Genomic DNA, 23782 nt, shown 5'->3' with positions numbered 1-23782 from the left:
GAGAAGTATCAAGCACACACACCCAGACCACTGGAAATTTTTCACATAGACATAAAATTTGAAGTCCTGTGCTAATTCTCCTTGGGGAAAGTAAATAATTTGTGTGCCTTAAAGTCCCTTGAAATTCAAACCACTTCAATAATTATTTTTTTTATTACTCTTGTCTGTACTTCTTCACAGCCAGAAGGGAGGGGACAGCTAAATCAAGTCTGGAACTACTGCATGCCTAAATAAGGTTGCCATGCAGCAGCTATACCAGAGCTTGCCTTACAGATGGTAGCTGGCATGGCTGAAAAACTCAGCAAGTTTTTGGAAGGATTGGCATACTGATTTCATCAGCTGCACAAGTGCTACTGCTGATGACTTCAAGGGTAATGAACACGAGAGCACTCATTTTCTTAGGAAGGGTGTTGTGAAAAATGCACTGAATGTAAACAGCTGCTACTCTAGCACAAGGAGCCAGGACTTTATGTAAACCAGCATGAAGCCAAGCCTGGGGAGCAGGACAAGCTTTCTTAATCTTCCAGAACAAAAATGCTTAACTGAAGTGCCCGTACTGAGAGCTGTGATCACAGCCTTGTCAATGTGCTGCAGAAAGGTGCTTGTACCAAAGACTTCCTAGAGACTTAGCAAACTGAGGGCTCTACTGGAAATAAACCAATAACACAAAGACAGCCAATACAGAATCTGTTGGCTCTAACACCTAGAAAGTTCTGGAACACATACAGAGGTTAACGGGTAACTGTAGTTCAACATTATAGCTGGTCTCTGTGAAATAAATGAAAGAGCAGCAGATGTTTGTTTGTATCATAAGAATACTCAATAGAAACGTCAGGTTCTGATTTTGAAAAAAAAAAGTTCTTTATTTATAAGTAGTGAAAACACTGGAAAAAGTATAAGTTAACCATGTGTCAGTGTGTCTAAGAAGCACAAAGTATATTCTTGCAATTGCATACAGTAGCTCTAACATGTTAATATGATTTGCTTGTTCCTGCCTTCTTTTAGGGTGCTTAAGGTGGTTATAGACCAAGAAGACATCTGGGACAAGTTACAGAAGTCGCTCGTAGAACAGAAGATAGGCTTGTGAGCTCAGCACTTTTGACGTAGACACAGCTTGTACATGGGTATCACTGATGTGGAACCACTGTCCTTTTATTGGTTCAGTTTCTAAAGCTACAAAAGTAAGAATTACAGGGCAAAAGTTATGAGCGAAGGATTAAAGCACTCAGTCCTGTTACTGTTCGGCAGTAAAAAGTAATTTGTAAAATACAGTTAATTATTTACCTTGAGGAGGTTGTCCTTGAAGGACAAGATCAGAAAGATGGTTGTTCATACTTCTCATTTTAGCATAAGCAGTGTAGTGCCCAGACCTCATTGTTCCACTGTGTTCAACAACTCCATAGAGAGAGTATAATACTTTCGTATTCCCTTCAGCCACGTTCTAAAAAAGTGGAAGTTCAAGCATGTCAGTGTGGTACTGGCTTTTGAACTAGGCTAGAATATAATCTCTTCGCTTTGATTTGTCTGCCAATGAAATGGAAGGTGGTAGTACACTCAAATTAAGATAGCTTTGAAATGCCACTTGCACTTGTCACAAAAAAAATAACCTGATAAGCATTCAACACAGATTTTGCTAAGCAGCAGAATTGTGAAAGCATATTAAAACATGGGAGAATGAAAATGTTATTTCACTACTTACTTTACATTTAACTGTACAGAAAGGAGCCAAGTCTATCACTTCTGGAAACTTGATATGCCTGTTAACCTTCCGTAGGTTAAATCCAGCCTTAAACAGACAAAAAGTAGAAGGAAAATCCATATTTTAAGTGTAGCATATTAAAACTATGCTTAATTACTAAACACTTGAGGTTAATTTTTTTTAGCAATACAAATTAGATTTTACATTCGTCAAGACCGTAAGGAAGCAAAATCATCTCTATTTTTCTCCCATGCCCAGAGTGTTCTGGCATTACCTCTTTGCCCCTACAGGCTGCACAAGTTAAGATGGCTCTTCAGCTCACTCTTATGGTAACTTAACGGTAGCAGGAGAACGAATCAACTCAATGTACACTCCTCTAACTATGAAGACATCTCTTTCTTCTAGATACTGCAGTATGCCTGCAGATCTAATTTTAAGTTGTCAAAACTGATGGAAATTCTACTCCCACCTTATTCAAATACTCTTCCAGTATCAAACTGGAAAAACAAGGGAAAAGATTATAAAAGTTATATCCTGAATTGTATAATCACCTTTAAGAATATCCTATACATTTGCATTTTCTCTGTGGAATTGCTTTTCATCTACATACAAAGTCACCTCCCTTATTTTATTTTTCAGTCTTGAAGTATTTTGACCAAAATTTATATGATTTTAAATTGAAAAGAGACAACACTGTCTTCTATCCTCATCTATTCCCTCTTTTTTTTTTTCCTTTCAAATTTAAAGCCCTACACGTAAAGCTTTTCTAAGCCTATTCATTAAATTCTTTTAGTGAGGCATCCTGTTCTATCTGTACAGAAACGTAAGAGTTCATCAGCTGCTGCAGTAGCAGGAAACAGCATTAACATGCTGCTTACTGCAGTTTGCGCTAACAATAGTGAAGGAAAAAATTATTAAGCTAATAAGCTCACAACAAGAAATTGCTTAGACTCCTACTAGAATGTTTTGCTTTTTTTTTTTTTTCTTTCCCTCTGACAAAACACACCCACCTCACTACCCCTCGAGAAACAAAAAAAGCCCAATGAAACAAAAAACAACCACAACCTTGCATATATCTGCCTCCCAAACACTGGAAGGAAGAACAACAACAGAAAAAAACCCACAAAACAAGATTAGAGATAAATGGAAATATGCTACCATCAGATTTAAGTTAAGCTAGTACAATAGCACAAAATCACAGAATGGCTTGGGTTGGAAGGGACCTCAAGGATCATGAAGCTCCAACCCCCGTACAGTAGGCAGGGCCACCAATCTAATCTAATACTAGACCAGGCTGCCCAAAGCCCCATCCAACCTGGTCTTGAACACCTCCAGGGTGTATATATACATATCAATATATGTACATATCATTTTAAAAATGCACATTTTTGAAATAACTGCTGTTCATTACCTGTTGAAATCTCTTTAAGTGAAGAGTTAAAATTGGAGGAGCAAGAGAAATCAGCATTTGCTTTTTGGCATTAGTATAAACACGCTTTGCATCTGCAAGAACGAAAAAACATCAGTGATTAACATGTAAATCCAAGCATTCCACTTTAACACAATGAAAAGAGCTGTCATCATGCAGCTCTCAGATCACAGAATTACTAACTGCTCATACTATGTCTGATCAGAGCTAGTACACGCAGGATGAATTCTTGCATGTTCTCTACAACTCTCAATCTGAAACTGCATGCTACTTTCACTGGTCTTTTGAGCAAGCACCAACATGATCTCCCTATGACTGTTGCAGAAATTCCACATTTGAGAGAAGAAAGAATAACCCCACTTAATTCATCCACATTATGAAGTTCTAGATTGAAATGAACCTCCTGAATTAAACCACTCCTCCTTAACTGCTCATCTGTTCCAGTCCTCCAGTATTCTGTACCCGAGCTTGTGAGCATACTACTTTACCTGATGAATAACTTGTATCAGTCTACACAGACAAGGTTCTCACAACCTACACATTAAATACTATTCTACAGATCCAAGTCAGGTCTGAAGTTACACAAGAGGTTACACTCTTTTAAGAACACCCCCTTCAACCACCCAAGCAGCAATCAGGACGTTTGTTCATTTAAAAGATTAAAAAGTATATATAATCAATCATACTTTTTGTGTTCTTTGGTCCATAATGTCTTTGTGTACATACATCACACATCAGTTTATTGTTCTCGCTAAGTTTTTCATTACGGGTAAATTGATACAAACAGTGATGGATTGAGTCTTCTTCTGGGTTCAGGTCTTCCCTGCTAGCAAGAGTACAAAATGCCATTTCTGCATCTTCGGTCAATATTTCACATGTCTTGGCTGGAACAGTTTGAAGGTCATCTATGATGTTTACATCTGATTCAGCATTGGCACCCAAGCGTAGTTTTGAAAAGTCAGCAGCAAGCCCTTCTTCATCTTCATTTTCTTCATCTTCATCTTTCAAAGATAAGTCGTCAAGGCCATTGACAAACTCTACAGGAGAATCTAAGTCTTCCGTGGGGGGATCCACTATAGACTCCTTTTCTACACATTCTTGCTCTGGCTTTCCTGTGCTTTCATGCATGCTTTGAACATCTGTACTATTTCCCTGTATATTTAAGTCATTTTGAGTTAAGTAGTCATCTTTGCAATTATTTGATGATTCCTCTTCCTGCTTCACATCAGGAATTTCAGAGTTAATTTCTGCCTCTCCCTCCTGGTCACAAACTACATCTTTTTCTGACTCTTCAGTAGCACAGATATCTGTCAATTGAAGTACCTTTCCCTGGAGTTTTTGCTGGCGGCGCTGGCTCTGCAAATTGGTATACACAATATATAAGCATAGAAAAAACACAGAATCATTTAATTGCGCAAGTTGGAAAAGACCTTAAAGATTATCAGCCACAACCTAACCATACTACCCTAACAACCCTCTGCTAAATCATATCCTTGAGCACCACATCCAAATGGTTTTTAAACACATCGTACCCTGTCGCATAGGATCAAGGAGACACAAAAGGAATTGTTGTATTTTAAAGACACTTTCGTAAGCCTGTATTCTAAAGTTTTGTGACTATCTTACAACCAATGAGTGAAGAACCTGACACAAGTACATTGCCCATCTGAAGTAGCATTAATTCCACATTCCTCTGGATATTAACTTAGTCCTTGTGCAGCAGCTCTTAACAGAATGTATAATTTCTTCATAGCAATGCCCTACATAGAATTGGTCTTTTTTGTTGTGCATTTGACTGAAGAGAAATTCTAAGTTGTCCCCTCTTCCTCCATCTAAACTGAGGAAGCAAAAAAGAACTTGTTTTACCCCAAGTTTCAAGTGCTTCATTAGTAAAAATGAAATACTTATCAAAACCAACCTTGGCTTGCTTTTTGGCCTGTTTCTTTGCTTTCTTCTGAAGGTGCTTACTTGTACCAGGGGGCTCATCTCTCTGCTTAATATAATAATCATTGTTTTTATCTTCTTCTTCCTCTTCAGATTCCTTTCCTTTATTTTTTTTTACATTCCTCTCATTTGTATTTTTTGTTTTCTGGTGGTAAAAAAAGAGAAAAGCCACAAAACAATCACAGAAGCAGATATGTTACTGTCCTGAATAATAAAACAGCATTCCAGAGAAAACTACAAGAATGTTAGTTGAGTTCTGAGCCCCAGACATAACATTTTAGTGATTAATACACAACCAACTCATTGACACCAGCCACCCTAATGCTTAGAAGAGATGGATCTCACTCCAGGTGAAGCCCATGAGAAATGATGACTTGCAAAATGAAACAGTATGAAAACAGTATATTAGACCCATATTCTGGATCCATAAAGAGACAACCTTTTCCTCTAACAGATGTAGATCTCATTAAATTCACTAAAGAGTAGTCTCTACTTGTGTGAAATACATTTGCAGTTGAACTGCATGCCACACAATTTGCAGCATTACCATTTATTTGCTTCTGCTAAAATGAAATCTGTTCATTTGCACAATTCCTTTGGTTGAGGGGATTTCATTTCAATATATATTCATTAGTTGGGCAGTGCTACATGGCAAATCTGAAATACTATACATGCTGATTCTCAATTTGAAGCACAAAGCAAATCAAGTATTCTGAGCATCAATTTTTGAGAGCAGGCAAATCAAATAAGCATTCAGACACTATTCTAGCGATGCTTCTCAATTTTATTCAATATGCATTTAGATTATGAGAAGTATTATTGCACTGAGTGTAGAAAAATGGATGAAAAGTCAGAAAATAAATTGCTCAAGTATACCAGTAGGCAACCAACACTGTCATGCTGTTCAGTTCATCAATGACAGCAAAGGCAAACTGGTAAACATTGTTCTTTGTAACTCAGTTTTCCAGAGTAGTGAGACAGCATTTGAATTTACCAGATTATTCCCTAAGCCAACATCTACACCAGAGGTATTAACTGACAGTGCAGCAAGATCACCAATATACTATCACTGATTTTACAAAGGCAACTTAAGAACCATCACTTACGGGAGTAAGTCTCATGAAAATCTTATTCTCTGCCTTTTTGAGGCAAGATCAGTATTTTAATATGCAAAGAGGCATTTAGAAAAATGCATATATTATATAATCATTTGGGAATTAAAATATGTGCTTTCATATAAGCAAACAAAATTAAGCCAGGTGTCAAGCACATACAGGTCCTTACCTGATCATCTAGTACAGGAAGCGACAAATCAAGGAAAGATTCATGGACCAAGGATACCTTTAAATGAACATTTAAGAACATTTTGAATGCAGCTGGCATGCTGTCAATAAGCTTATCTGTATGTATCCTCGTTGCATTCAATGTTTTTTTTTTCTTATGCATACAGATGTAAAATATAGTCAAAGTGTATTCACAAAGAACTATCCACAATCAAATTCTATCAGTCCAATTGCTACAGAAGTAAGAAATACTTTCACAAGTCTTGGTTTTCTAGAGCATGAGAATACAGCCTAGGGCATATCAGATTCATTCTGAGAACTGCCAGGATAATCATCTAACCCACTTACTAATATCCATAATCAGCCCATTTTCGGGGTGCCTCATCCGCACAGTGCCTTCTTCCTTAACTATTTTCCTAGGAATCCCATGGTAATTTCCACATGGGAAAGGGATTAGGAAAGTCCATTAATTGTCTAATGAAAAAATAAAGAGAGACCCTCGTAGCATATTGCTGCTGGTAACAGAACAGAAAAATCATTCACTATAGTTTGCATCACTGGAAGGCATTTACCTGGAATCTGATAATAAATTATTTTGGTATGGGCAGCTTGCTGCTGCCACTCTCTTTTTTTGGAACTCTTGAAAAGAAATGGAAGATTAGCTTTGTAGGAATAAGGAAGACAGATTTCCAGCCAACCGCGCAGCTCATCAGCTCACAGATGTGTATTAACTGAAGAAAATCTCTCTAATTCTACTTATTTCTACAAAGTTACTTTGGAGTTCTTCACAAAAGGACATAAAATCATACTCCAAGGCATTCAAAGCAAGTACTTTACTCACTGTTCTGCATTCCTCACACATAATTGCACTGGTTAATTCTCCACCAAAGATCCGATCTACAAAACTTTTTATTCCCTTCTTCTTCTCATATTCTGAAAATTGACAAAGTTTACATTACAGTTAATGATATTGCATATAATATACTGGCAACCCATTTAATTATGGCATGCCAAATCCCAAAAAATCCCACCAACATTATGTAGGAAGTACATGGCATGTGTTAATCTGTTCCAGTCTACTCAGGAAGTGCAGTAAGACTCTTACAATAAGATCCTTTCATATATTAAAGGAGCAGGTGTAAAAATACATCTGCAAAAGAAGCCTTGACTGAATTGAAAACTTTAGAGCTTTCTCAAGTCAAATGCATTTTTAAATTTCCTTAGAACTACCACACCCCAGCAGGAGTTCCTATTTTCTCTCTGGATTTACCTCAGACAATTGTCTGAAGCTAAGTATCAGCTTTCATCACAGTAAGACCTCTTACAGTAAGACCTCTCACAGTAAACAAAACCAATTTCCTCAACCTATATTTCCACTGTAGCACATACAGTCTTATTCCACTACAGAAAAACACCAACCAGTAAGGTCATCAAGACTTTTAAAGACATCATTTAATGTTTTATCATTTAAAGTCTTATGTTCTAGGCAGACACATATTCAAGATTTGGGCACTTAACATGTATCTTTTAGTGACAACTGTTGGTGTCAGAATGAAAAAGAAAAATTTAAACTATCAGAGCATCAGCAACACATTTTTACCTTTAATTTTCTTTCTCAGTTCTTCTTCATTTTGTTTGTCTGAATCGCTCAGAGCCTTCAGTATTCCAACACTTATTCGCTGAAATTTTCAAAACAAGCACACATTTTGCACAATTTCCTAACTGAATTCAGTTAGCTTTATAAAATGCCTCAAATTGAGAAAAAAAATTATTTTTACTGTTAAAAGAATCCATACAAACAGCACAACTACCTGTAAAGATAAAAGAGACCTCCTGCATTTCGATGTTAAAAAAATAGCCAACCAATCAAGAAACAAACTTGCAATTATAACATCATAATTAGTATATAAGAAAATTAGTCCAAGGATTAAATACTTTATAAAATTAGAACTGGACAAATACAGCATGAAATTTCCACAAACGTTCCTCCAGATCTTTCAGAAGGAAACACAAAAAGACATTCTTTAGGATGACTGCACATAGTCCAAATCACTATTTTTACAGCAGTTTTGGACAAGTCAATCACCTTTCTGAAGAACAGACATTTATAAGAAAAGTGTTAAATCAACTCAAGACTCTTGGAGCAACTGAACATTTCTACTTGATTTTAACAGAACAGCATAGAAAATAACCAGTACAATGCTTAAAAAAAAAAAAACACACACAGAAAATATCATCGCATTTGAAACTTAAACAATGTGTGCAACCTTGAAGAGATACATGATATGAACAAATTTAGTTTTTTGAATATTCTTTTCTAAGATCAAAATAGCAATACTTGTGATGGTCTCTTCACAACGGTATACTTAGAGTCTGCTATGTTCTACAGCTCTGTTGTCAATCCTCTGCAAGTTAAGTGCTTATGGGCAGCACAAAGCACTTTACATAGGGTTGACCTCCCTGAGAAAGAATGCATTTTCTTCCTTCAGCAGAGATGAAAGTCTTGGTCTGAAGAAGAAAGTTATATACAACTATGAAACTAACACTCACTTGGATTTCTTCTGCTCTCATTCCATCAAGTAAGTACCGTAGCAATTCCTGACTGTCTTGCTGCTGATAACCTTTAAATCGTATTGCTCTGTTAAAGGAAACAATAATTGTGAAGTATAGCTGATCTTAGAGATAAAAGAGTAAAAATAACATGCTCCAGACACAAAAGTGCAGAATCTCAAGCACCCACGCACGTAAGAGTGCTAAACATCTGCATTTATTAGTTTCTAAAAATCTGAGGCTAGCCAATCAAAAAATATCACTGTATCACTGAACATCTTTCATTTTATATGCTTATATTTTGCTTTTTATCTTTTCAAAACTTTAAGTACTACGGTAACTTTAAATGCAGTGATGTAAGCTCAAGATAAAGAGGAAGAAAACTCACCTTTTGTTTAAAGAACATTCCCCCAACCCCCCCATACACATTATGCTATGCAGTTATATAGATACTCACTTTTTACAAACCTGAGCAAAAAGTTCCTTAGGAGTGACTACCCCCCTCTTTGTCTCTTGCATTTCTGTTAGGAATTGATGCATGGCTAAAGTCAGAGGACCTGGCTGATCTAGTTTTACCAGCTGAGGTTCCTGTTTTAAACAACAACAACAGAATTGGCCCTTAGTTTGGTGACTGATCCTTCTGAATTAGGTTTTTCCCTGTCTGATCTCTTGACTTCTTGAAAATACTTTTACAAGACAGAATACACACAATTTCCAGATGACATTGTGTTACACTGACAAGAACAAGCAACAAATGGTTTCTCATCACATAATATCAAAACACTGACCTGAGAGTCATTAACTTTTTTTTTTTTTGTTCAATTGCAACTCCATATTTCTTGCTTTTATTTATTGCTTTAACCCCTTTTTTTTTTTTTTTTATTTTTTATTTCCCAGCCAAATCCCCACTGGGTTTGTGCTGGAGACATTTTCTAGTTCCCTATGTTGCATTCGGACAAATGCAAAAGTTATACATCTCCATTTCTTTGAAAATGAAAAGCACTACTGACTTCAGCAGCAGCTCTGTTAAATTCAGTGGTGAAGTTTGCACTGATTTTACATTTTAATCTTGTTAGTAGTTAAGCAGTTTTCAAATCTAGGGAAGAGAGTATTGCTTGCTTTTTTAAAACAGATTTGAGGAAAACAAACAAACAAATCCACAATGAAGGCTGAAACATATATACCATGGACAACTCGGGTGACTCAATCTTAACTGTTGTGTCAGGCATTTTAGCTTCTTTAAGCAGCTCCCTCAGGACTGGGGTCTGTGATAAATTCTGCATAAGACAAAGGAAAGAAAAATAGCCAGGGAACAATAGGAAGGGAAGTTCCACTTGCCACGTGTTAGCAACAAGATTAACAGTAAGTTATATTTGCCAACCACAACTAGAGAGTTAAGTATGACCTTGGACACAAATCTGGAAATTCTATAAATGTTTAACTGCTAAAAGTAAAACCCAAAGAACTAAGGGGACTTGCAATTATCTTCTCTCTATATTCTCATTGGTCATAGAAGCCCTAGATGTATTCTACAGACTGACCTTTTGATGGTCTATTTACTAGTGTCTGTTTTAAATCGAAAGGTTAATCTAGTGTACATATTTATTCCCTTGGTTTTAAACGTATTACAACATAAAATCAAGCCGTTCATTAAAACCTACAAGTGCAATGTGAATTTTGCTCAAGAAAAGCTAGGAGCAAAACAGTACAAGGTAACACACAAGTTTTAAAACATTCAGAAGAGGAAGCTTACTTTATCTATGCATTTCTTAGCTAAAAAAGATGGCAATGGAATATGCTGATCCAGTTAATATTTTCCTCTATTTGACTTCCTGCTGCTTACAGTGAGTATTTTGTTTCAGTAAACATCCATGGTCTTTGGGTATTAATGTCATATTCTAAGAGGTCAGGAAGGGTAACATACCAGGCTACTTCACAATGTATTTTTACATTATTACTAAATTTGGATGTTGGCATGCTTAATCTCTATCAGTAAAAGATGCTGTCCCTCAAAGGCAAAGCAATTGCTTAGATCTCCATTTAGTGCAAGTCTGAACCTGCAGTGCCATTCCTTCATATTCCTCTGGGCCAATGGACTATTTTTAAAATGAACCCATCATTCTTGGCAGATAAAAATCAGATTTTAGTGGTGCTTTTCTTTATATGATTTTTTTATTTTTTTTAATTATTTTTTAAGAACAGCAGTAACTAGTGTACCTGCATCACTGCATTAAAGAAACATGTATTCCCCAAGTTACTAAGTCCTTTCACAGTCACTTCAGAGTTGGTACTGGAATGAGAACTCTCTTTCAGCAAGACTTCTTTTTCTTGCTCATTTCTGCTGTCTTTTTCTACTTTTTTAATTCCAACATCTTTGTTCTCTTGTTGCTTTTCTGCTGAAACAAAGAAAGACATTAACCCAATAACAATGAAGGGGCAAGGATAAAGTTGTTATATGCAGGAGCAAACTATGATGTTTGAAACATAAACATATGATGATTAATTCTACGATCCTATAGATGCAAGGTTCTTAACTCCTATCACTTAGACAGTCTAAAACAAACAAGATACTCCTGAAACATCATTTCATATCAGCTTAGCACTTAAACATGACACTCAGCCCATAAGCCATTCATGCCAACAATCTCTGAAACTCAGCACGTGTTATCTGAAATTTCATTCCTCTTGCAACATCCTCTATGTTAGGGGTTTCTACAGCATCCAACAAGATGGCATCTGACCCTCTTGATATGGCATTATTATCTGAAATTAAACTCAAAAAGATTCCCACTGTGAAAGAATCCTCATGTTTTCTTCATTAATACAAACAGATGAAACAGAGAAGAACATATTCTTCAAGAGACTTTAAAGATATTTTCTCCCCAAATTACCTTGGTGTATAGCTCAAAATTCCAATGACTTGTTTAACAAAACTATAAAGGAACACCAGGTAGTTTTCAGAATAACACTTGCACCGGTTCTACCAGTTTGGCAGTCTACCCTTGATAAGGTTTCTGACAAATAGGGCTGGGAGTCAAAGTAACTTTTAGACAGTGTAAGCCAGGTCAGAGAAAGCAAGCAAATGGATAATATCGTATTTGTTAATGAACAAGGAAAGAATAACTGCTGGAATTTCTGAAACAGGCGACCACAGGCAGGTATAAAATCAGCAGTCTACTTCAAATCTGAGAACAAATATTCCAGCAAGCAATCTAAGTCCAGATACTACATGCAATGAAACTACTTATCTGGCAAAGATGGAGCAAACACACCCAAAGATTCTGATCCCCTCTGGGAAAAGCTCAGCTGATTCCTGAACAAAATATTCAGAGACAACTACTTGGCGTTGCTGGTTGGGGTGTGATCTGTTTCCAAAAAGGGCTATGATGTGACTCAAGCGTAGGACAATGTTGGAAATTTTGGTAGGAGTTAGAGCATTTGTTTTGCTATGAAAACTCCTCCAAGTGGAAATGCCTTTGCAGAGAAATAGTATTGCATAGCACTCCATAGCATAGCAAACTGGTACGTTGGGCTTTTTGCTTTTAAACAACCACATTTTGAAGGCAGACTGCAGAGTTCTCAATGCTTTGCAGCAACATGTACACCCTCAGAAAACAAATCCTCTTATATACTAACGGAAGGAGTATATAAGCTGCAACAGCTGAAGACCTAGCCATTCCAGCTGATACTTTCAAATGTCTACATAAATACATAAAAAATAAAAATCAAATTACCTTTAACAATTTATTTTTTTTCCCCCTCAAATCTCAAGAGAGACAGGGCAATACCGATGAATAAACAGGACCTTTCTTAGTACTGAAAGTCGATTATTTGATCACAGTACGTCCGAATAACATGCTTAATTTCCTGCTATTCTTTCATTTTTCTGTCTATAAAAGTTCACAAGACATTAAGAAAAATCTGGTCCGATTAAGTCTATGGGCTAGGATGTCTTGCTTTCAGAACTAACGAAGAAAAATAAATGAAAAAATTAGCCATTTAAATTATCATAAGTTACTCTTTAGTAAGCAAAAAATTAATTAATAAAATTATTTGCTGTATTTAAGGGTCTTTATGATTTACTCTATGGATATTACAGTTACTTACCTAAACGTGATGAGTTGACACAAACTTGTTTTTTAATATAATCCACAGTCTGGCCCAAACGTGTTGAAGTACTATATGGAACTTCATTATCACATATGTAGCACCTGTGGTGGCCCACCCACACCCCACAAAAAATGGTAAAAAAAAAAAATTATTCCTATTTTTTTTCCATTACAATTCCTAAACTACTTACTCATTTCATGCAATTAATTACACAAACACATAAAATTACAAGTTATGGGGGTTTGTTTTTTTTGTTTTTGAAGATTTTGAAGTCTTACAGAAGAATGTTTGATTTATTTCTGATTAAAAAAGTAAGTACAGTGATCTACAAAGAAAAACGAGACCTTTAAGGAAAGTGCTTTACAAACCTAGACTGCATGCAAAGGAAGCGTTGGGCAAATTTTGCCCAAACAAAGGAAGTGAGATAACAGGCCTTATAGGAAATGGCCTTCCAATCTCACAGCACTGAAAAAAAAAAACCTGATTATTTTTGTGCTCCATTAGTTCTGCATGCTTTTTTGCCTCCCTTTTGTTACTGAAATAAATCTATTTGTCTCTTCACAAGCAAAGAAGTAACTAACCACTAGTACATAGTTACACCACTGATCAGATTTCAACAAAGCTTTGATAGAAATTACAGTGAAAAAGGCTTGAGTAAGAGTTAATTTTTGCTGGAACACATAAAGCATATGGAGAGTTGTATGCATCAATTGTATAGTTCCATTCAATCAACTATTCGAAGAGGTCTTAAAAGCTACTGAAGAGAATGCAAACACTTCTGCACTTTGAAACATGGCAATTACAGTTATTAGGCACAAATGCATTTAGCAGATCTCAGGATTATCTGTAACTTTCTGATCTTAAAAGCAGCAGGAGCCTGCAGTAAATTGCTTCCCTAAATCTCTTAATATCTTCAATACTAGCTGTGATTTTTCTATTTTTTTTTCCCAATGTTTCATTCAAAAACAAACGAAAACAACAACATCAAACCCTGGCTCTACCTGTGGAATCCTTGAGTATGTATTTATTGTCAGTTTGGTTAATTGTAAAAATTGGCATTCTCACTCCTGGAGTAACAGATGATGGTTACTTCCACGGGCAATTTTTAACACAATAACCTTTCAACAACTACTTTTACAGGAAGTCTTGAAGAAATCAGGAGATTAAAATTAAGTTTCTTCAGTGATGCCAATTTGAGTGGCTGAAAACCATTATTAGATCCAACTGTTAGGTCCTACTGCAAATGCATACAATAACATTTCTTGTAAACCCCAAACAGTAGAAGATAATGAATTGCTGGAACTCTCCTCTTTCCCTCCATATTCAAAACCATTTTTGTAACTGCTTGCAGGTATTATTTGAGTCCAATTTCAATCATGTATGCATACACACTATATACATTAATTCATAAATTCATAGCATTAACAAATGCTGATTAAAATTGCTTTTGACTTTTTGGTTTTATGTACTAAAATCACAGTGAAATACAGTTCTGGACTGTAGTTCTGATTAATAACAATACTTTAAGCCTGATATCCAGTTCTCTGGATTGTACAAGAGAAAAAAGCAAACATTTTGTTTAGACAACTTTCTCTCATTCAATAGTACTTTCATTTAAAAACTATGGATATTTTCCAACAAAGTACCTCAGAATCATCATTTGAACACTTAATTAAAATCACAAATAAATTCACTAGTTCATAAGTAATATGTATGTATTACTAAAAGTGTCTGTTTCCAATTGAGAATAGTATAAAAATATTAATCATCACATGTATGTGCTAAATACGATCACATAAAGAGACAGTCTAATATAAAATCAACATAACAATGAATAGTAAGTTTAGAAGAAGGTGACTTTAAGCAAAATCAAAACTAGGCCAGATACCATATTTCTATACAGCACAGTTCAGGATGCTACAGTTCTCCATTACACAATAATGTGCTGCTCCTTTAAAGAGAAGAGAATATTACCAGGAAGACAGAATTCGTATTAACTGACCCAACAGCATTTTTTAATTCTGCAGCTGTGCTTCTTGAACAATGCATCTTGTATTAAGAGGTCATGATTACTTTTATTTTCTCAGTAAGTAAGGTTTTCATTAAGTTTGCAGCAGAAAGGAGCTTCTACCAAGGATTGAAGTTAAGATTTAAAGCTATATAACATGTTCCTGCATGTCAGTATTTTGACCGAGCAAAAGCAGTAAAATAAGAAATCAACAGCATTTACTGAGTGGTCACTTCTAAGTTCAATTATAAAAACGTTCTAGTTAGGAGTTTTACAAGAGAGTAATATTTACTCAGCAGATCTTAACAAAGACTACTGTGTGTGGAAACACTTTACGTATTCCTAAAGAACTCCCAGAAATCACAAAGAAAACACAAGATATCCCAGCCTCTGTTTCCCTCTAGCTACATCTTAACTGTTTCCTGACAAACTCACCACACACTCCAGTTGTCCAAACTGAGAACCAAACAATGGGGATCTGATCTTGGCGTTGTGTAATGCTTTAAAGCATGCTGCTCTTGAGAATTTCTGCCACAGCCCTATAATGTTGATAACCAGAAGTGTCACAAAATCCAGTTTTGACTATCAATGAAACATAAAAAGAGTCAGAGAATAAAGAAAGTATGTAAATGAAAACCATTCAATTATGTTCTACCAATTAGGATGAATAGATGGCTCTTTATTTCAAGACATTTGTTCTGCAGACAGAAAAGTACCTTCCTGAGTGCAGAATACACACAGCGTCTTTTGGGGACTGAAAATCTAATTTACAAATTCTAGTTTGAACGGCTTGAAGAACTCAACAGAAAAAGAACAAACAAGCAAACAAAACCAAAAGCAACCAATTGTTTGGCATGCAGAGTTCTAACTTCAACAAACTAATGTTAGCACAAGATATTATGGTAGAAATAAAAAATTTAGAGCATTAACATAAATTTATATTTTCTTAGAAAAATAATTTGGACTTCCATAGAAAGCAAATCCTCAAGATTGTGTTTTAGCCTTAAGTCTGCTAAATGCCTTTGTGCCAAGCTTTGAAGTACTTCATGTGCAATTCAGAGCAGACCATTCTCATAAGACTAATGTATATCAAATCACTTACGTAGCACATTTAAAATGATAATAAAAAGGTGTAACTGTTTAATTAAAGCTCTATTGTTCCACTCTATTATGAGGTACTGAAAGATGTTAATAGAAATTAACAACAAAACAAGAGATACCCTATGGCCACATTTTAGACATAACCATATTGGAGGGCTTTCGTCCGTCTCATCCTCTTGTGTCTTGTTGTCTGCCTTGCAGTCCTGACAAACATGCCATTCCACATTCAGCAGTGCCTTTTTCAGATGACTTTGTTCCAGTCCTTTACGAATATGCTTGCACACAGGCTCTACAAAACATAAAGCACAAGAATCTTGTAGGTATCATAACAAATGTGGAATGTCTCTGGGTTTCAAAGATGCAGGATGTAGTCCAGAAACTGTGATGATCTCTCCAAACTCAAAGGAACACTGACTGACAATTTAGTAGACATACCAGAAAACCCATTCAGAAGCCCATACTTTTTTACCTCCACTCACAATCTGAGGACATTTTCGATAAATCCTAAACTCCTGCATCACTAAGAAAAAAAATAATAATTCAAATATCACTCATATCTACATTGTCAAAGCTTTTGGTTACAAACCTACCTAATGAGCCAGGCTGTGGCCTTCTACTACTGTGGTGTTACGATTCCCACACCTCTCAAGGAGCAGCCACAGCCCACTGCCACAGTTCCCAGTCACCAAGGCAGCACCTGGCTGGCCTATAAAAGTGGAGATTGTGGAGGTTATGCTTCCAGCTGAGCTGCTCAGTGAAATTATGCAGCAGATTGTGGTAGAAAAAAAATGGCAGAACCATCCCACTTATACCATCATCATTTTGCACTACAATACTACATTCTACATATAGCTACATCTTCTGGGCCTGGTGTGAACTCCATCTATTCAGACTCTGTTTACACTGAGAATAAGTGTTTGCTGTTAGAAGGTTTGTTTTGTTGTTGGTTACACTGTTGCTGGAGAGTGAAGATAAGCTACCTGTATGCTTAAGTCATACAGAGAAATTGGGCTAGAAATGTACAAAGCATAGTTCAGCCATTTTATTATCATCACCCTACAATTCCTCATTACTTGCAGTTACAAATGTTTAAATTTGCAAATAGAAGGTCAAATATCTGACAGTATCAATAGGTAGCTCAAAGTCAAAAAACAGAATAACGAAACTCATGCGAAAAGAGAAGTGTTCTGTGTACTTAATACCTTAAACTAACATGCTTTAGTGAAACTTTGATTGAAAACAGTTACTTTGTCATTTACATAACTCAACCTTATTAAGTTTTTGCTACAGAATTACTGTTTTCCTCTTCAGAACCAGAGACTTCTGGGAAGAAACATACCCACTATATCCAGAGACTCATCAGCCTGTGCAGTTTTGCCTTTGGTGCGTTTCTTTCCCATATTTGTAGCCTATGATTTTCTTCACACACAACAGTGACCTAGCAATGAAAAAATCAGAAATTAGGTTTAGGTTTTATTTGTTAGTTGCTAGACAATACACTGTTTCTGTGGTTGAGATGTTCCTTCAGGAAAATTAACTTGTAGTTTGACATTCTCAAAAGAAATTAATTCTAATTTAACAGAAGCAACTGTAACTGCGGTAGAAACAAGAAGCCAGCATGAATTATTAAGAACGGTTTAAAACCCTAAAGCAAAAGCAACGCAAAGGAGAACAAAGTGAATTAGTTATGTACCAAAAATCCTACAGACTTTCAGAACTTGGACTTCAAGTAGCGAGTAAAGCAGCCATTCCGGGAAATGAAACTGAGTTTTTCCCTATTAAATCTTCAAGACTTGCGCAATTACAGTCTTTCACTTTTGTTTTCTGTAAATCCCTTGCATCGTTGCTAAGGCCTGACATGTGTGAATACTCTAACATATTTAAAAATATACAAACAATGGGAATTCCATCTTTTAAATTACTTTGTTGGAGGAAATTTATCGTTGCTTCCCAACATTACAAGAAAATACAAGGGCTGGTATTTGGTATGCCTGTAAACCCTTCTAGAAAAGCAATCTACCACTACAGAGCCTTATGCCAAGAGGTTCCCTTCAAAAAGTTTGTTGCTCATCTCACTTTTAACCTGGAGTTCCTCTAAGGCTCTGAGACTTATCTCACAGATGTCAGAACTGACATTTGCAAAGATGCAAACTGAAAGGACGGAACACCTTCCCTGCAAGAAGAGGCTGTGAGAGCTGGGGCTGTTCAGTCTGGAGAAGAAAAGGTTCTGGTGAGAACTGAGAGTGACATTTCAGTATCTAAAGGGGAGCTACAGGAAAGAAGGCGACAGAGTCTTTAGCGGGGTCTGCTGTGACAGGGCAAGGGAAAATGGTTTCAAGCTAAAAGAGGGATACATTAGATTGGATATAAGGAAAAGGGTGTGGGTTTTTTGTTTTTTTTTTTGTTTTGTTTTTTTTTTTTACAATAATGATGGAGAGGCAGTGGAACAAGCTGCCCAAAGATGGTGGATGGATGCATCATGCATCATCCCTGGAAACACCTGAAGCCAGGCTAGCCAGGGCTCTGGACAACCTGATCTAGCTGTACGTGTTCCATTCATTGCAGGAGAGTTGAACCAGATAGTCTTCAAAGGTCCCTTCCAACTCAAATGATTCTATGATACTATGAAAAAGTTCCTAATTGAGTCCTGGCAGATTCATGCACGCTTTGAAAGCTGGCCTGGTTCTGCTCTCCACCCTTCAAGTCAGCTGCGGGTAAATGCGTAACACAGAACTCAGTCTGACTCATAACATCCATCCTTTCGAAACCAGGTCTAAGCTTGGAATCAGCACCACACCAAGAAAACAGCTGCCTGCTTGGTGCTGCCACAGCCAGAAAACAAAACTAGCCTAACAGAATCATAGAGTAACTGAGCTTGGGAGAGCTTAGACACAATACATTCAAAGGACTTTTTTGTATGAAAAACCTCATAAGAAGCATGCTTCTAGAGCTGATAATCCAAATGTTAAATGAGAAGTAGCAGAATGGTTAAATGACTTCACGAGCAGTTCCTGGGGGTGCTCAAGGAAAGGTTGGATGGGGCCCTGGGCAGCCTGAGCTGGTGGGGGGCAGCCCTGCCCATGGCAGGGGTTGGGGCTGGCTGGGCTTTGAACTCTCTTCCAACCCAAATTTTTCTGTGATTCCATGACCACATTTATAAATATACATTCAGTTTATTCAGAAGAAGAGTTCATCCAAATTCCCACCACAGCGTATTTTTTTTTCCCACAGAAAATCACAATGCTTGATCTTTTACAGTCAGTTCTAAGACATTACAGCCCTTCCCAAGCTGATTTAGCCACCGTCAGGCTGACAGGTCAGCACCAAGCTGTTCACATAATCTGCTGCGGTCAGCCAGACATGTCTGACAGGATCTCCACCAGCAAGCTATGCTGGGAAGTGGGCCACAGAACCCAACAACTAACCCAACAAAACGCTGGGTTTGGTTTCAATTCACGACGGCTTTATTTTTTAGCAAAGAGCACTCTGAAAAGCACTAAAAGCGCAGGGTAATGCCCCCAGGCCGGCCAAGCCCAGCGGTCCCGCTGGTCACCTGCTACCAGCAGGGAGCCGATACCCCCATCCCGCGGCAGAAACCGGGCAGGGCCGAAAGACCTCGGGGTTGGGTTGGGGCTGGGGTTGGGGTCGTGGCCAGGCCGCCTCACTCACCGCGTCCCGCGCCGCTCACGTGTCGCCCGCACGGCCCCGCTCCGGCCTCTCCGTGCACCAGCACGCGACTCCGCCCCACTCACTTCCAATTGGCCGAAAACGCCTCCGTGTCTTTATTGACAGACAGTGCAGCCAATAGGAAAAGGCGAGAGCCGCGGCTGGAGGAGAGACAGCGGACAGCCGGCAAAGCAAGCGTCGGGATTGAGGTGGCCGGAGCGCCCGGCACGCCGCCGACCCTTACCTGCTCCCGTCGCAGCACGGACGACGTGGCGACACATGGCTCGGTCCCGGGCAGCCGGCAGCTTCACCTCAGCCCCGGGCAACGGTCAGCCGCGGACGCGCGCACTTCCGGCGCGCTGCATTGTGGGCCGTGAGGGCATAGGGTGAGCGGTGGAGGGGAACGGGAGGAGGTGGTGGTGGCGGCGGCGGCGGCGCATGCGCGTTGGGTGGGTCGCGGTGGGGAAGCGACGGCCGGGCACTTGGGTCGGGTGCAGGTGGGGGGCAGCACTGCCCACGGCAGTGCGTTGGAGCTGGGTGGGCTTTGGGCTCCCTTCCAAGCCAGAGCGTTCTGTGATTCGATCGTGTTCCATTACAAATTAATGGAGTTGTCGCATGAACTTCGTGCTTTGCTTAACATCTGTGAATCAGTTTTGATGGAGTTGGTGTTAAAGACTCATTTGGCTTACGTGGGGGTAGATGATTGACTTCTTCACGTATTCTTTCCCCCTTCACGTATGTTTTTCTTCTCCCTCACTTAGGAAGCTGCAGAAATGACTAACCGAGAAGAAGCCGAGATACAAGTATCGGAATTAGATTTACTCTCTAGCATGTTTCCGTATGAGGAAGAATTCAGTGTGACTGACCAGCTGGCTGTGGCAGAACTAAAGCACTTCGTTGAACATGAGTCTGCAGAGATGCCATCTTCTAAAATTCAGTTTATACTGAATGTGAAGCCAGAGGACTCTAATGCCTCTATGGTATTATAATAATGATGTTGTGGAGAAAGTGTTTTGTTATTTTATGATTAATTAATTTATTTTTTTCCTAAGACTATACTATGAGACACCGAAGTTTCTTCAAACTTAACATGTGCTTATTTGTTTTTAGGTAAACTTTTCTATGGTCTGTGCTTTACCGTTTAAATATCCGTCTGTTCTACCAGAAATTACCGTGAGGTATGTTATTAAAAAGTACTGCTAGTAAAAATAATTAGAAGCTGTTATGGTATGTAAATAAAGATACAAGAGCACAATACAGTTTGGTTGGTTTTTTTTGTTGTTGCTGTGTTGTTTTGTTTTTTGGTAATTTACTATCAAGTTATTCAAATTCATTCAATAATCAGATTTAGCCAGGTGGACAATGGTGCTGAAGAAGGTCATATCCACAAGAATTCGATTTCATCAGTTACCTTGGCAGATAAGACAAAAATGGGAATAGTGAGGAGGAGTTCCACCTTCCATACAAAGGGGTTATGTGTACATAGTGTTCATTGGTCTGATGCTCAAGCAGAGTACATCTTCCATTTTGACAAGGTTTAACACTCTTGAAAGGAGTGAAAAGTTACTCACTGGTATTACTATTTCTTGACCAAATGCTGTTACTGCCAGACCTCAAGTTTTTGATTTTTTTTTCTTGGACATTTTTCATTAAACGTCACTTTCTGTATTTTCTGTCACTGTGTTACAGAAAATTAGTTCAGTCACCATGCCTCCTCCTTACGTGCTTTTTCCTTCATTCTGATTTTTAGTACTGTATCTGTATTCAAGAGTTAGCACAATAATTGAAAGCTTTTTATGACATTTACATTTCACGTGACTTAAGTGTCAATAGCAAGTGCATATGGCCTGATTTGTTTGGTAGCCTAAGTAAACTCTGAAAAAATGTGGTAGTCTGTAAGCATATTAAAACTCTTTTTTTCTTTTTTTCTTTTTTCCTTTTAGGTCACCATTATTGAGCCGCTCTCAACAAGCCCAGCTGAACTCAGATCTAAAAACATATTTGATGCAGAACTTCAGTGGAGAGCCCTGCGTGTTGAGTGCCAGAGAATGGGTTAAAGACCAGGCAGCTGCTTACATTGACAGAGAACTTTCACCTTCCTCAGTGACGACATCTAATGCTGTTCGGTCAGAGGATGTCATTTTCACTAGATTGTGGATCTATAGTCACCATATTTACAACAAGCAAAAAAGGAAGAATATTATAGAATGGTCCAAGGAACTCTCTCTGTCAGGATTTTGCATGCCTGGGAAACCAGGTGTTGTTTGTGTAGAAGGTCTGCAAAGTAACTGTGAAGAATTCTGGTCAAGGTTAGCTTTTCTTTGTACTTAAATGCTGTTAATATTTAGAGTAATTTGTTTTTTTGAGTTATGTATATGGGCAGAAGATGTGACACCCAACCACCTTCTAGCCTATAAGGGTCTGCAAAGGTTGTGAGGTTTTTTTTGTTGTTGTTGTTGATTTTTTTTTTTTTTTTTTCATAATGTGCTTGCAATTCTGAGTGTCCACTGTAATGGTGGTTATAAGCAGTCAAAGCTACTAATACTGCACAGTGCACATATATTTCTGTTTTTATCTTGCTCTGTATTACAGAGGTATAGCAATGGACAGCAGTACTCCATTGTTGTTAGATATGTATATGGTTATATTGCTTTATGTTCATAATTTATTTTGCTCCCATCACTCATATGAGTAGTAGAGACTAAATGGACATAATTGTTTGATTAAAAGAATTTGACTACACATGGCAAGAATGTTAGAATTCTTAGCACAGCAAGGCAGAAGTGAGCACTGAAGTTGAAACCACACCTTCATCAATTATTTTGTGAGGAGATACATAAGGGTTTTTGAAGGAGATGAAACAAGCTGCTGCCTATGGGAGTATTTACATGCGAGCAGTATTCCTGTAACCTACTAAGGAAGCATGACTTTTGTCCTGGTGTATGTAGGAAATAGATTTGTTGACTTTTGTGATAATTGCTATTTCATACTGTATAAATTGACATTTCTCCATTTGTTTTCAGAATAAGAAGACTAACATGGAAAAGAATACTAATTCGGCACAGAGAAGATATTTCTTTGGAAGATGGATGTCTTGCTGAGATTCAGAAACAAAGAAAGTTCTCCACTTTGGAAGAAAAATGTTTCGATGCACACGGTGCTAGAGGAAATCATATGGATTTGGGGCAGCTATATCAATTTTTAGAAGAAAAAGGATGTGCTGACATTTTTCAAATGTACTTTGGGGTTGAAGGGCATTAAATCATCACAGGTCCATCTGCCCACATTTCTAAGTTAATCCTCATAACAGATTTCTTAGCCTTTCTGCAACAGTTGATCAGAGAGGAAATTAGTGATTCTTTCTTATTGTGATGAATCCAGTTTTCTAAGAAAACAAGTATTCAGTGACAGCTGAATAATGAAAATGACTGAATGAATGGACAGCTGGATGCTTTCCTGTGCGACCTGCTCTAGGAAACTGCTTTAGCAGGGGGCTGGACCCAATGATCTCCAGACGTCCCTTCCACCCCCCAGTGATTCTGTGAAGGCAGTATTACGGCTGTTGATTTTGCATACACATCAAATTACAAAAATTGGTAGCCTAATGGGTAGAATTACAGAATGTGGGATTGTAGTGAGTGAGTATGTGAATAGGAAGAAGAGAAAAAGGTGTGTGTATTGGAGGACAAGAAATAGGATGTTTACATGATTTATTACTGTTTACGTATGCTACACTCAGAACTTCTCTAACAATGTTTTCTGTCGATTTCTACATGAAAGTTTATGAAGCTGTGAGATCAATTTTCATTTTTTTAGGGGAAATGGTTTTAAGTTGAGGGAGGGGAGATTTAGGTTGGATGTCAGGGGGAAGTTCTTTACTGTGAGAGTGGTGAGGTGCTGGAACAGGCTGCCCAGAGAGGTTGTGGATGCCCCGTCCCTGAAGGTGCTCAAGACCAGACTGGATGGGGCCGTGGGCAGCCTGGTCTAGTATT

At 37.8% G+C, this 23782-nt stretch overlaps 2 protein-coding genes across 8 annotated transcripts; one reads left to right on the top strand and one right to left on the bottom strand.

Moving 5' to 3' along the window:
* Window positions 1–844: 844 nt before the first annotated feature.
* Window positions 845–20168, bottom strand: USP16 (ubiquitin specific peptidase 16). 4 transcript variants are annotated; one of them, XM_031612500.2, is made up of 18 exons: window positions 20035–20168; window positions 17464–17562; window positions 16244–16413; window positions 15459–15562; window positions 13013–13116; window positions 11123–11301; window positions 10090–10182; window positions 9363–9493; window positions 8906–8993; window positions 7956–8034; window positions 7197–7288; window positions 6357–6413; window positions 5047–5217; window positions 3815–4484; window positions 3111–3202; window positions 1700–1786; window positions 1285–1441; window positions 845–1173 (listed from the first exon to the last, which is right to left on the bottom strand). In XM_031612500.2, the coding sequence occupies exons 2-18, from the start codon at window positions 17522–17524 to the stop codon at window positions 1049–1051; spliced, it is 2460 nt and encodes an 819-aa protein (XP_031468360.2). In that variant the 5' UTR covers window positions 17525–17562; window positions 20035–20168; the 3' UTR covers window positions 845–1048. The 4 variants fall into 4 exon arrangements, with proteins under 4 accessions (XP_031468360.2, XP_089977687.1, XP_089977681.1 ...); XM_090121561.1 differs by having other exon boundaries at window positions 11123–11298; XM_090121555.1 differs by lacking the exon at window positions 20035–20168 and adding an exon at window positions 19794–19906.
* On the top strand, window positions 20038–23604 carry RWDD2B (RWD domain containing 2B). 4 transcript variants are annotated; one of them, XM_031612498.2, is made up of 5 exons: window positions 20038–20176; window positions 20552–20770; window positions 20901–20968; window positions 21734–22099; window positions 22814–23601. In XM_031612498.2, exons 2-5 carry the CDS (start codon window positions 20564–20566, stop codon window positions 23049–23051), a joined length of 879 nt encoding a protein of 292 aa, XP_031468358.2. In that variant the 5' UTR covers window positions 20038–20176; window positions 20552–20563; the 3' UTR covers window positions 23052–23601. The 4 variants fall into 4 exon arrangements, with proteins under 4 accessions (XP_031468358.2, XP_089977710.1, XP_089977715.1 ...); XM_090121584.1 differs by lacking the exon at window positions 20038–20176 and adding an exon at window positions 20194–20239 and having other exon boundaries at window positions 22814–23603; XM_090121589.1 differs by lacking the exon at window positions 20038–20176 and adding an exon at window positions 20249–20287 and having other exon boundaries at window positions 22814–23604.
* Window positions 23605–23782: the final 178 nt, after the last annotated feature.

This window comes from Phasianus colchicus, chromosome 1 (assembly GCF_987193195.1).
Source record: "Phasianus colchicus chromosome 1, bPhaCol1.hap1.1, whole genome shotgun sequence".
NCBI classification, from domain to species: Eukaryota; Metazoa; Chordata; class Aves; order Galliformes; family Phasianidae; genus Phasianus; species Phasianus colchicus.
The sequence above is the reverse complement of the archived record's forward strand: the minus strand, read 5'-3'. Positions and strand labels throughout refer to the sequence as shown.

What these genes read in the sequence shown, in the direction of transcription:
- USP16 (XM_031612500.2), bottom strand. Translation starts at nt 17,524, where the DNA reads ATGGGAAAGAAACGCACCAAAGGCAAAACTGCACAGGCTGATGAGTCT. An exon ending in TCTTTAATGCAGTGATGCAG is followed by an intron (nt 10,183 to 11,122) that starts GTACACTAGTTA and finishes TGTCTTATGCAG; the next exon opens with AATTTATCACAGACCCCAGT. An exon ending in TCAAGGACAACCTCCTCAAG is followed by an intron (nt 1,174 to 1,284) that starts GTAAATAATTAA and finishes TTACTTTTGTAG; the next exon opens with CTTTAGAAACTGAACCAATA.
- RWDD2B (XM_090121589.1), top strand. Translation starts at nt 20,564, where the DNA reads ATGACTAACCGAGAAGAAGCCGAGATACAAGTATCGGAATTAGATTTA. An exon ending in CTACCAGAAATTACCGTGAG is followed by an intron (nt 20,969 to 21,733) that starts GTATGTTATTAA and finishes TTTTCCTTTTAG; the next exon opens with GTCACCATTATTGAGCCGCT. An exon ending in TGTGAAGAATTCTGGTCAAG is followed by an intron (nt 22,100 to 22,813) that starts GTTAGCTTTTCT and finishes ATTTGTTTTCAG; the next exon opens with AATAAGAAGACTAACATGGA.